General features: G+C 35.2%; 1 protein-coding gene across 3 annotated transcripts in view; it reads left to right on the forward strand.

The window, feature by feature from the left end:
- The window catches only part of MMS22L (MMS22 like, DNA repair protein), an 86,576-nt gene that overhangs the window by 23,984 nt on the left and 50,089 nt on the right, over positions 1-12,503 (forward strand). For all 3 annotated transcript variants that reach the window (NM_001396538.1, XM_046938893.1, XM_025149077.3), the window contains exons 12-14: positions 4,134-4,253; positions 4,899-5,125; positions 7,405-7,914. In NM_001396538.1, coding sequence (NP_001383467.1) covers positions 4,134-4,253; positions 4,899-5,125; positions 7,405-7,914 — 857 coding nt within the window. The remainder of the gene's footprint in view (positions 1-4,133; positions 4,254-4,898; positions 5,126-7,404; positions 7,915-12,503) is intronic.

Raw genomic sequence — 12,503 nt, forward strand, 5'->3', positions numbered from 1 at the left:
TCATACCTTATCATTTTTCTTTCTGCAGAACTGTTAATGCAGTGCTTCATGGCCCAGAGGTCAGAATTGACCTCCTTTTAAAATGCTTTTAAATATGCTATTCATCACATTTTTAAGTGCATAACGTTGCAGCTCTCTAAATTTGTTATCAAGTTGCATGGTACAAATTGCAAATGTTGTAACAGCAGCAACTATAAAAAATATTTCTTTAAATTGTGTGTGCTTAAAATGAGAATCACCATATTTATTTTTGTATTTGGTCTCAAATGAATGAAAAAAAAATCCTGCAAAGTTCTGCTGCTGAAAGCAGAAGAGGAATCGGTATTTTTTTATTACCGTTACTGCTCTGTTCATGCAGTAGTGGCAGCTGTAGCTGAAACTAGAGTGAGCAAAAATAATTCTTACAAATACAGTTTTTACAAAAAGATATTTTGTAGTTGTTAGAGTGGTTGAAAAAATAGGCTTGCTATTAAAAAGTTGAAAAATCATGTTACATGTAAACTTTGTGTAGTTCTTTTGGCTTAAGAAAAGATTTGGCTTTTGAATGGTTTCATGGTATATACTTGAATATATGTAATATGCATATACATTAAAACTATAGTGATTGCCTCACTTATTGGATGCTTATCATTCTTTGAGAGAAACTGAATAAATTATGAGATATGAGACATAAGAGCTGTGAGTAGTTTATTAGCCATTTTCTTGTGTTGCATCTTCTGCATATCAGCAATGTGAGAACAGAAAGATGATGCTTGTAGTTGCATTTTTTTTAAAGTTCTCATTTTCTAGTGAAATCTTACTATTATAAAGTTTATCCTGAATTTGAATATACCCAAAACGCACAGTTTTAATGCTTTTGTTAAACAAAACATATTGATTTGTAGACAGTTTAGGAAGTCAGCTAGATAGCTGAGTTCAGAAAATTTCTGTGAGTTAATAATGACAGCGTAATACAATGCAAACATCAGTTTTGAGTTTCAAAGGCAATTACTGTTGGACTTTAAAACAAGTCCCCATTTGCCAAAGCTATGTTTGTAGCTATTACAAGCAGTCTTAGGAGCAATCTACCCGTCTCTACACACGTATGTGCAAGTGAATGTTATGTACATTAAAAAAGTGCACTGTTCTTCCTGTTCTTGCATATCAGTTTTCTTGACAATGTCTAGGAGGGAAGTTTTCTTTCACTTGTAGATATGTCCAGCTCCTCTGGTCTCCCTGCTTCTTGTGGCTACTCTTACCTTTTCAGTTATCATATCTTCAAAGTATCTCCTAAGTGAGTATTCCTGAGACCAGAAAAAAGTAGGAATGAGAAGCGCAATGAAGAATCAAGAAGTCACTAATATAGTAGAACATGGACAAGCAGGGAAAGAAAGAAGGGCAAAGAATGCTATTTGTAATGAACAAATGGGATAGTACTGAAGATATTGCCCTCTAAGGCTTGGCTCTACTTTTTGGCTGAATCTTACCTAAGCCATCCTTTTAAGCATGCAGTCTTTTGTCTAGAGTAGAGTTGCAGCAAATAAGTTGGAAGAAATATAATGAATCTCTCATTTGCAAGACAGGGCAGGAATTAGTAATTAGTACCTTCATTTCTGTTTTGGTGTTAATGACAAAAGTAAAGCTGGTCTACAAAATGAAATTTCTGTGATAGTGATATTAACAAATATTAAACATTTGTATTCTAGACAACTAAACTGATGGGATGCGAGTATAAGATGAAATTGTGTTTAGAAACTTTTATTGTAAGTGAGAATCAAAACTGTTTTTGTTGGTAGAAATGATACCAGTCTGTCTTATTAGCCTTTGCTCATTTGGAGTAATAAATGTTTCAGGATTGTTTGATTTCTGCTTCAGTTTTACTATGCCTTCAGTATTTCAGTGTTTAATTCTATTCTAGAAGAAATACAGAATTACTTCTTGTAGTTCTAGGAAACCAATTTTGTTACTTCAGTAGGAGGTCGTAATGGAAAAATGTTGCTTTCAGATAATACTATCATTTTGATAGTATCTGATGTTCCTCCCTTCTGCAATAAATTAAAAGCTGGCTACCTCAAGAGTTCTGATACCATTTCCAGCAGTGCAGGAGGCCTTTTTAAGCAAAAGAACGATGAGAGAATCCATTATTCCCAGGGGAGTTTGAAGTCTGGAGAACTCTTTCATATTAAATTTGAAATAAAACATTCAGTTCTCTCTTTGTTTTGGAAACTGTTCTAAAACTATTGTTGGACACATAAATAATGATTGGAATAGAAGCTGCTCAAAATACCATGTTTATTGTTGAATTAGTTTGATTGAAACGGTCATTGTTGAATTGGATCTTAAATGTAATCATAAACATAAATTACAGCTTTAGGACTCAAGCATTTTCCTTCCAAAGGATGCATATGTGTGAGTTTTGTTTGTTTTTCTATTGTCTTCAGTAATTGAGTGGGTGTCTCTAGAGAAATGGATATGTTCGTTTGCAGTTTGTTTTATGTCCAGACTCTTGCTCTTGTTTGTAAAAGAATAGCAATTGTTGAAAATGGCTGCAGTTCTGTCCTTAGGTTTTGGGATGAAATTATTTTTTGAGGGGAGAGACTACCTATTTTATAGGTACTTATGTCATATTTAACATCATTTAGAGATCACTTTCTTTTGTAGACATTTTTATTGCACGTGTTATTATACGTAATGTTTTGAATGTGCAATTTCCTGTGACAACTTTTCAATTTTCAACTTACTTTAGAAATATTCTACTTAATTGCTCATGAGAAGACAGACATGATTAGAAGTTAAACTGGGGAGTAAGGGGATGTAAAGAAACAGTAAGTCATAAGGAGGAGCATTGTGACTGAGAGCAGAAGTCCCTCTCTTCCAGTAACAGATACTTAATGTAAGACCATTAAAAACAACAAACAACTCTGCAACCTAATGTTATGTTTTCCATTACCTGACATCACTGGGTGGGGTTCTTGTTTTGTTACATTTTTCTAACTTTTATTATTTTAGTCATGCTTTTTCTGAATTTGATCAACTTGGGACTACAGAGTCCTAGATTACATGTATCCCAGGTCCAGCACTGTAATTGGAACTGGAAGATATAACTTTCAGATATTTATCTGAGACATGAAAGAGTTTCTGTTCATTCCCCTTCCTGACACTATGATTTTAAGTTGTAAGACTCATACGGAATCATAGAATTGTTTATGTCAGAAATGACCTTTAAGATCATCAAATTTGACCACCCTGTGTGTTTTTATTTTTCTTCCCCCTTTTATCACTTTTTGACTCATTTTGTGCATTTAGGCTTGGGGCTTCTCTCTTCACATAAGAAGTGGAAGCAATAAGCCTTTCCAAGGTGTTATCGTCCTAAAGTAATGTCTAAAATATGCTAGGCTAAACGCATGATTTCAGCTTGAGTACAGAATTCCTTACATCCTAGTTCTGATTAAAGAACTTCTTCTACTGTCAGTAGCTCATAATTGCAACCTGAATGTTTCACTGTGATCAAATTGTTTGGAACTGATAGAGATTCAAAATGTTTTTGCAAAGGAACTCATTGGTAATAGTTCAGACACTTGTTTACTGTTCATTTAGAGTTGTCTGGGATGTTATCAATATAGCAAGGTTGCAAAAATTTTGAGGGGCATGATGCAGAAATATATGATCCTCCTGTTTGCTATGCTGTCAAAAGAAACATAAGGTCTCAAGACAGCTGTGCCTTCCCTCCGTACCAGTGGTGAATGAACTTTCTTTTGGATATACGTGACAGAAGAATTTAAAAGTTAGCTGATGTATGCATTCATGCACTATTTATGTTCTGTGTGGTCCTTTACCATGCAATTGTGTTTCAAGTTAGACTCACAGTATTGAGATTGCTGTTATCTTAATGTGTCTACAACTCTGTGGGCACCTAAAAGGATGTATAATGGAACTACTGAGTGGGTTGCAGGGTGCTTTGTGTGGCACTGTCCATGTGTGTCAGCTTATCTTGTGTTCATTGCTTGTCTTAGTAGATACTATTTGCTCAACGTTATATGACCAGAAATCATGCTTTTATTAATAAATCATTCTCAATAGTCGGATAGCGTTGGATTTATAGGTAGGCAAGGTGATACTCCTGTCCTAAAATAAAACTTTTATTCTCTTGCTAGACTGGTGTGTTAGAGGAACACTTACGAATGCATCTGCAGTGCTGTTTGACTCTGTGTCGTTTCTGGGACTGGAACCTATCCGTCGTCACCATACTCTGGGATTATTACAGCAAGAACCTGGTAAGTAGATGAGTATATTAAAATATAGAATTGCACGTGGATATTCTTCAACTTTTAGCAATTAATTCAGATTCTTATTTAGCCAAACTAATATATTTTTATAAAAATGACAGTAACTCTTAATTTGCTGTACTTAAGAAATTGTGTCTAAACATATGTTATGATTTGTTATGTTATGCCACAACGGAATAAATTAGAATGTATTTGTATTCTTAATCAGGAGTACTTATTTGGAGTTTCTGTGAAGACGCTTTGCACCTTTACAATCTGTTTTTATTTTTGGAGTTGCGTGGGAACTTGCCCTTTAGAATGATGATTTCATTAAATTTGACCACTAAGACCATTTAGTCCAACCATCAACCCATCAATATCATATCACTAAACTGTGTCCCTCAGTGCCACATCTACTATTTTCTTGAACACCTTATGTAATGATGACTCCACCATCTCCCTGATCAACCTGTTCCAATACCTCACTGCTCTTTATGAGAAGAATTTTTTCCTAGTATCCAACCTGAATCTCCCCTGGTGCAACTTAAAGCCATTACCTCTTTATTGCTTGTGTGAAGGATTATATCTTGCTGTCTCTCAAATATTAACAGTTGTTATTACTTATGTTCTTAATTGTTTTATTTATTCTTTTAGAACAGTTGCTTTACTGTTCCTTGGCTTGGTCTGAAGGGTCTGGCAAGTATTAGTAAAACTTCTTTGTCAATGCTTGAGTTGGTGAAAAGTTGCTGTTGTGAACAGCAGATTCCCACCTTGTACAAGTCCAGCAACAGCTACCTCATTTTTCTCAGCATTTTGGCACGGATGATGAAAGAAGAGGCAGAGAGCAGTGGTGTGCATCCTTGGAAACAAATCAAAGGACGGTATGGCTGCTATTTAGCTTGTCTCACACATTAAGAGATCTATTCGGTCTGACTACATGGCCCTTTGAGCCACACACTAAGATAAAATGCGGTACTGTGCTTGTGAGAAAGTAAAGGGAATGAAGAATGCAGGGTGATTCACAAGTTGAAGAAGGCAGTTGTCCCCTTAAGTTTCAGTTGCCAGCTAAGGCTGTAACAGTTGTCTAGCTGGGTCCCAGAGTCACCTTGACATTTGCAGCCTGTGATTTACATTGTCCCACCAGCCAGGAATTTGGTATACTGGCAAATGATACAGAGGTACAACTCTGTTGCCAGTAGGGTAATTTAATTAAAGCATAGAAATTTTGTTTTGAGCTTCATGTAAGCCATGTTGTCCAAGAACATGCAGCCTGGCTCTTACTATGCCTGCAATTACATTTGTATTTACTTTTTTTATGGTTGCCAACATTTCTCACAGTGTTTTTTGGTGAGAGTTTTGCTTTTTAATTTAATTCTGAAACATGCTAATTAAGATATATATTAAGTCGTATTAAAAAAAATGAAATATATATGCTTTAAATTCAAATGCTGATTTTGCGTATACTTACTGAATCCTTAAGTCTTTTAGTAATTATATTGTACTGATCATTAAAGGTGCTGATGCTTAGGATTATTTTCATTAGATATAACAGACATAGAGTTAGTTTTGATTTTATTGGTTTTGATTTCTAAGATTTTGTTAAGTACTAATCTCATACTTTTGTATGTAAATTAAAAAAAATAGATAAAATGCACATGTTGCAGACCTACAAGGCTATGTGGTGTGTTTCTTCCAAAAAAGAAAGGTTGTCTTTTCTGTGAGAAGGGAAAAATGTGTGCTGTCTATATAAACCTCGTGGGTTGTTACAGTCAGTAAAGTTTGGGTTTAAAAATTGCTATAAGTACACATTGAAAGAGATATATTATTATATGTGTCTTGCTTTAGTTACTAATTTAAATTAGCCTGATTCATTTTTGCTGAAAACAAATTATCCTTACGTTTTTATGTTGTTATAGCTTGTTACTTTGTCTAATTTAAGAGGGGGAATAATAATACACAACACACGCTTTGTCAGTCTGCTCAACCAGTATTCATCACTTCTGACTTGAATAAATCAATTACACAAATAGCAAAATTTAACAGCCTACAGCTATGATTTTTGGGATGAACTCTGTTTTCAGCAGCTAACCACGCATTAATTGATGCATGAAGAACATAAATGCCTGTCAGTAGTAATTTACTACCAAACAACATTAATTGGATTTGCTATAATTTTTGGTGGCTAGATTTGATAACCTCAGCACCATTTCCAACAATTTTTCCAGGTGACAGGATAGAGAAACAGCCTTTAAGGATGTGTAACTCACTTTGTGCATGTGGAATTCACTTTAAAGGTGAAGCATATACTGAAGTTTTTAATCTCACAAATAGGAAGTTAAGCAACCCATTTTCATCTTATTACTCTGTTGTAAGAATAGTGACATTTACTTAAAAGTCTAGGCCTGGGCAAAAGTCACATGAAAGCTTTCACACAGTTGTCTTTCTGTTTTTTACTTCTCTGCTTTGTAACTTTCAAGTTGCAAAGTAGCAGTGCTTCTCACCATCAGCTATGTATAACTTGAGTACTATCATATAAGCAGTACAGCTTAAAATTTCTTAAAATCTTTCTGCTAGAATTTTATGGGTTTTTTGCCCTCCTTTTTTTTTTTTTTAATAAATAAAAGACAGAAATTTTGTTACTTAGATACACTCATTGTATTATATATTTTATATGCAGCCCAAGACAATTACTCTTTGCTCAATGCAGCTCAGGCAAGCCAAGGTGTTGTACACCCATTTGCTAGATTGAGGTCTCTCTCCCAAATGGCTGCTTCCTTATTTTCTTCCAAGCTTGTAGTTCTCAGTCCATACAATAGTTGTACAGTAAAGGACAATACAGACTTTTGTGAAGTACTATGGGGGGAAAGGAGCTTTCCATCAAAAATCTTCCATTTCGTTTTACTGCAGTGGTGGTTAAAAAGGTGAAGTTCAGTAGTATAATGTAAGAACAGAAATGTGTATCTAAATAAATTGGTGTTCTGTCCTAAGGATGGAGGGTCTCTAGTTCTTAAGTTCTGTGTGTGTGTATGTATGATTTGTTTTGGTTTTTAGTTTTCTGGATACCACCTGGGAGTAGATAGAAAATTGCATATTTCAAGAAAATTTGTTTCTTGTTTTGCTGGCTTTTTTTTTAATGTTTTACATTATTTTTTTAATGTAGAATTTATTCCAAGTTCCATCGGAAAAGGATGCAGGAACTGACAGAAGTGGGGTTGCAGAACTTTTTTAACCTGTTCCTCCTGCTAGCAATCGTTGCAGAAACAGAAGATATAGTGAGTCGAGTGCTGGACCTTTTGGATTTCCTGACTCCGTCCTTGGTTAGCCCGTCTCAGAGAGCTCTCATTTGGAGAGGCCATTTTGCTTTCCTTCTGATTTATGTTGAGAAGAATATGGACATTAGTGTATTAGCTGAGAAACTCTCAAATGCTTTTCGTGTCAAGGCAAAGGAGTTTTTAGTAACCAAAAATGACTACACACAGAAACAAAATCTCTGGACTCTAATTTCAACATACATCGATGGTGTCCAAGAAGTATTTGAGACCAGCTGCTACTTGAGCCTTTCTGAGGAAAAGTTGCTAAATGATGGCTTTACTATGCTGCTGCCTGCTTGTCGAGGAGCTGAACTGAGTATGGTCTTGAATTTTCTTCAGGTTGTTATAGCCAGACTTCGGTAAGTAATTTTGTTAGACTGTGGATATAGACTGGCATGTTGTTTTTGTGTTCAGAGTTAAAACTGTAATTCATATTAATTTCCTGCTGAAATAGAGAAAAAGGAAATAGACAGCTTTGAAGGATTGTGAATGATACAGTGAAGCTTTTATATCCGCTGATACATTACTGCATTCAGAATCTTAAAAATGTTTTCTTACTATTTCAGGTCATTAATTCATTACAAAATATCAGGACCAGAAACTTTTGTTGTTGTTAATCTGAAAGTTATTTAGATGCCACAGTTTCAGAAAATATTGTCTTTCTTTTGGCACAGAAAATTGTGAAACTACTGTCTGTACTAAATTACTTACATTTTCTTATGATAGCTCTTTTTTTTTTTTAATTTATTTATTTCCCCAGTGAATATTCTGTTTTACAGACTTCATTCTAGTTCCCGTTTTCTCACCTCATTTGTCAAGGTTGCAAACAAATAAAACAATTATGGAGACTTAAATACTTATCTGGAAATACTGGAAATCACATATGACCTTGAAACTGCAGTTTTGCTTTGATGTGTTAGTTCAGTTTTTACCATCCACCATGCCCTTCAGTATTTTTGTCTGCTGATGCCTTTTAGAGGTAGTCTTCCATTTTGAAGCCCATAGATATTTTTAAGACAGTAAGAGGCAGTTATTGATCTGCCATTACTTCGAATGTGTAAGACTGAAATATGTGGAAAGAACTGTAGAAGAGTGCATAGCAGTAATAGTGAGGCCCATATGCAAGGTCTCTAACTAGCTTCCTTTTTATTGTCTAGCAGTTTTGACTGCAGCTGTCAATAGCTTATACATCCAAAGACAACAGTTGTTTTTTTTTTTTTAGGCAGTCTTTTGAAAAAGGATGAAACGTGAAACTAAGTTTACTTGATTTATTATTTAGTATTTCAGTTCAACTGAATGTATTTATTGGAATAAATTGGAGACTTCAGAAATGGTTTGACATTTTCTCCATTTGCTAATACAGAGCATTTGTTGTTTCTTTAAGATGAAGTAGGGGGACTTGTGAAAACATTGCCTATTTCATAACTTGACATTTGTCTGAAAGCTTCCAAAATTTGAGGGATATGTAGTCCTCTGGTAACATAGACGGAAGGACATAGATGTCTTTCACAGACTTCTGAGGACAAGATACTGTATTCATACCTTTTCTTAATAACAGCAAGTTGCTGTAATATTTGAGTTACTGAGTCGCTCAAATACCAGTTGGTGTGTGAGCTATTATTAGAGCCTTTTTTTTTTTTTTACTGTTCTTCGTTTCAATGTATATATTTGGTTACCTGCCTATTTATCACACCAATTACAAGGTTTATTCCATGAGACTTGTAAACACACTGTGATCTTGATGGTGCAGGAAACAGTGAAGTGTTGCCAGCTGCCTCTCCTACTTCTAAGAGACTCGCTGAAGAGTTTGTCCTCTGTTGCCGTATGAGTAAAACACCACTAAAAATATTTTCTTTGTTCAGAAGGGTTGGATGACTGTGCTAACCAGAGGTGAAAGTGGTGTTGGCTTAACCAGACTGATAAGAGCTGATCTGTTTGGAAACGTGTGAAAGGATGAAATGGTTCAATGCAATACTCTCAGCTGATTTTAAAATTCAGGCAGATAAAAGATAGTTGGCCTTTCATAAATGTAATTTTTCTGTACACTGCGCTCTAATAATTTTATAACTGTACAACAGAGAATTTACAGGTAGGAAGGAAGGGAGATCACTGATTAAAGAGAGAAGAAGCTCCCTCTAGGCTGTTAGGAAATAATATCTTCATGTGCCACTTTCTGCTAACCCCAGATGATGGCTCACAGGAGCATTCTTCATTGCTGATTACAGAGCATTATGAAAATACTGACTTAGTTGTGCTAACTAAATGCCGCAGTATTTAAAGCTAAAAATGTCAAATAGTTTTAGCACTCCCCTTTAACATATCTTACTGTGTTACTAGAATCACGTTCCAGGTTTTCCAATTCATTTCATTTGAGGCTATTGTGAAAATAGCAATCTTTCATTTGCAGAGTGAGGTGTAGCCAAAAGCTCTTCTTTAATTATAGGTATTCATGCTGCTATGGTTAAGGGTCTGTCAGCATTTCCATTATAAACCTTTATTTTCAAGGGTTTGTAACATAGCTGTGAAAACTTGCTCTGGGCTAAAACTTGGCATACAAGGTTTTGATAGAAGGCTTGTTTTCTTCCTTTCTTTTTTTTGTAAAAGGCATCTGTGAAGAGACTCCCACCTGCACCATTTTTACACTACTGTTTTAAAATAATCCTTTCTGGGTATTTTTATATTTGTTGTCTGCTATAAAGATACTGGTAGCTTTTGACTGTTGTATTTACTTCTCTATTTGTTGTTTTAAATGAGTATTTTTAAAGTAATTATTGGATTTTTAAATTTAATTCTATCATTACAAGTATTCCATTCTCCCTATATTTAAATAGAACTATGACATGGCAAGAGAACTCATTTTTATTTCTTTTTGATATATGGTGAGTGGATAATTGGAAACAAGATGCTACTTGCTGACACTTCCAAGGATTTGATCTTCATAGCGAGATTCGGTATGAAGTGTAAGATTATATTTTAATACAGTCTCCTTTTTAGAAGCAAGTGTAAAATAAACAATAAACAATCAAGAACCCCACAAAAACACGAAGTATGAAGTGCTTCCTTCCTGTGTTTACTTGAAACGTTCATCATCTAGCTCAGACCTTAGTTTTTTCCTTTACTTTTTGTTTTTGCTTTTAAACAGGGCTTCTAAGTCCTGATTTTATTCTTCTTTAACAGAAGGTTAATGCAGGATGCTTACTCGTGTGCTTTCACTTGCTCCAAATCTCTACCACTTCCATCATCTGAGTGCCTCATGACACAGAAAGAAACCTTAGGTTAATAAAAATTCCAGCATTTAATGGATTTGACAGAACTCACTGTAAGAATGGACACAGGCTCTGAGAAATTTGCTGAGTGCCTGGAAACAGTAGGTTTCAGCATTGCAGTATGTTATTCTTAAAAGAAGTGCTGGAAACATTAAAATGTCTTTTATTGTAATCTGGCGTTGCTCTGATATGAGCTTTTGCTCGTTATCATTGTCCTGGTATTTGTTTTTTGTAGCATAGTAGTAGCACTGAGATACAGAATCATAAAAATGAAGGTACATGCCTGGGTGTGAAATGGCTGCTGGTACACCAAACATCTTTACCTGGTTTCAGGGAGACATGCTACTGATTCCCACAGAAGGAATGAGAAGTATCACAAACCTAATAACATAATAAACAGTAATTTTATTTTGAAAACACTTATTGGGTATTTATGCCCCTTGTGTACTGCATTGAAGGACATGAGAAGTTATTGAAAACTTCACTGTGTACATTTTATAAACTGTAAATGAATACTACTCAGGTAGATGTGCTTCTAATTAAAAGTTGTGGTAGTAATTGGGCCACAGATAACAGCAGAACTGAATGCTTCTATCTGTTAAAGTGTGTCTAGCCTTGAGGTTGTGAGGGAAATCACAATAGGAATGGATTATCCAGTATATCTTTGCTATGGAAATGCGTAGTCATTTGTAATTTTTTTTGTGTTATACTTGCCATCAAAACACCCTGTGGGAAGCTTTCTGAGACCAACAGGAGCCTCTCCCCCGCTCTCTGTTACCGTGTAAATCAGCAGATAAGCTCATGAGGAGAATAGAAAGGTCCTTCCTCCTTCTTCCTCTTTTCTTCCCCCTCAGGGGTTTTAGTGTTAGTCTTTGTAAAACGTGTTTTTCTGATGTTGAACTTCTGAAAACTATATCCAGAGGAGTTTGGATGAGCACAAGCTTTCTCTTACCCATTCCATCCCAGAAGTACATTTCAAGTCACCAACTGTGATACCCAGATAAGCAGAGTAGCTCTGTGACTTAACCACTGGACTCTTAGTTAGGAGGTCTTAGTTTGGCTCTTAGATGTGCAATGCTCAGTGAATGAGAATTGGCAAGTCAACAAATAGAGTTTGTGAATTTTTTCACCTACATGGAAAATGATCTTTCCTCTTTGACTTTCCCAACATAGATCTTCTTTGCAAACATGTCTGGTTGTGCTGATATGACCTAAAGCCTAAAATAGTTTGGGGTGCTTTTCTTGTTTTTAAGTGCAGTAATAGTACTAATAAATCTGACATTTGAATGAATGTAAAGAAAATTTAATTGCTGTAAAGTGTGTGGGGAAACTTGCACTGCTCTAGAATATAATGATATTTTGAAAGGTTTCCTGTGTCTAAATACTTTAGGTTCTCTTACGGTTTCCAATGGCAATACTGGATGTGTTTTTAGCTACAATTACTGCATTAAGATGCTAATTAAAATTGAAATTTTCTCTTAGTCCTACTTCATGAGGGCGTTGAGATTCTTTGAGGTTCTTTTCTAGGAATTTTTTTTGTATTCGCAAAATGTTTTGTACCTTTGTCCCTTGTGTGACTAAAGCTCAGAACAACTAGCTAAAACTGAAGTGTTCTCTGTCCTCTGTTCTGAAAGCATTAGTATACAAGTGAAGGAAATGGGATACAGTGTCCTGCAGCTGTA

Source organism: Gallus gallus, chromosome 3 (genome assembly GCF_016699485.2).
Source record: "Gallus gallus isolate bGalGal1 chromosome 3, bGalGal1.mat.broiler.GRCg7b, whole genome shotgun sequence".
Taxonomy (NCBI): Eukaryota; Metazoa; Chordata; class Aves; order Galliformes; family Phasianidae; genus Gallus; species Gallus gallus.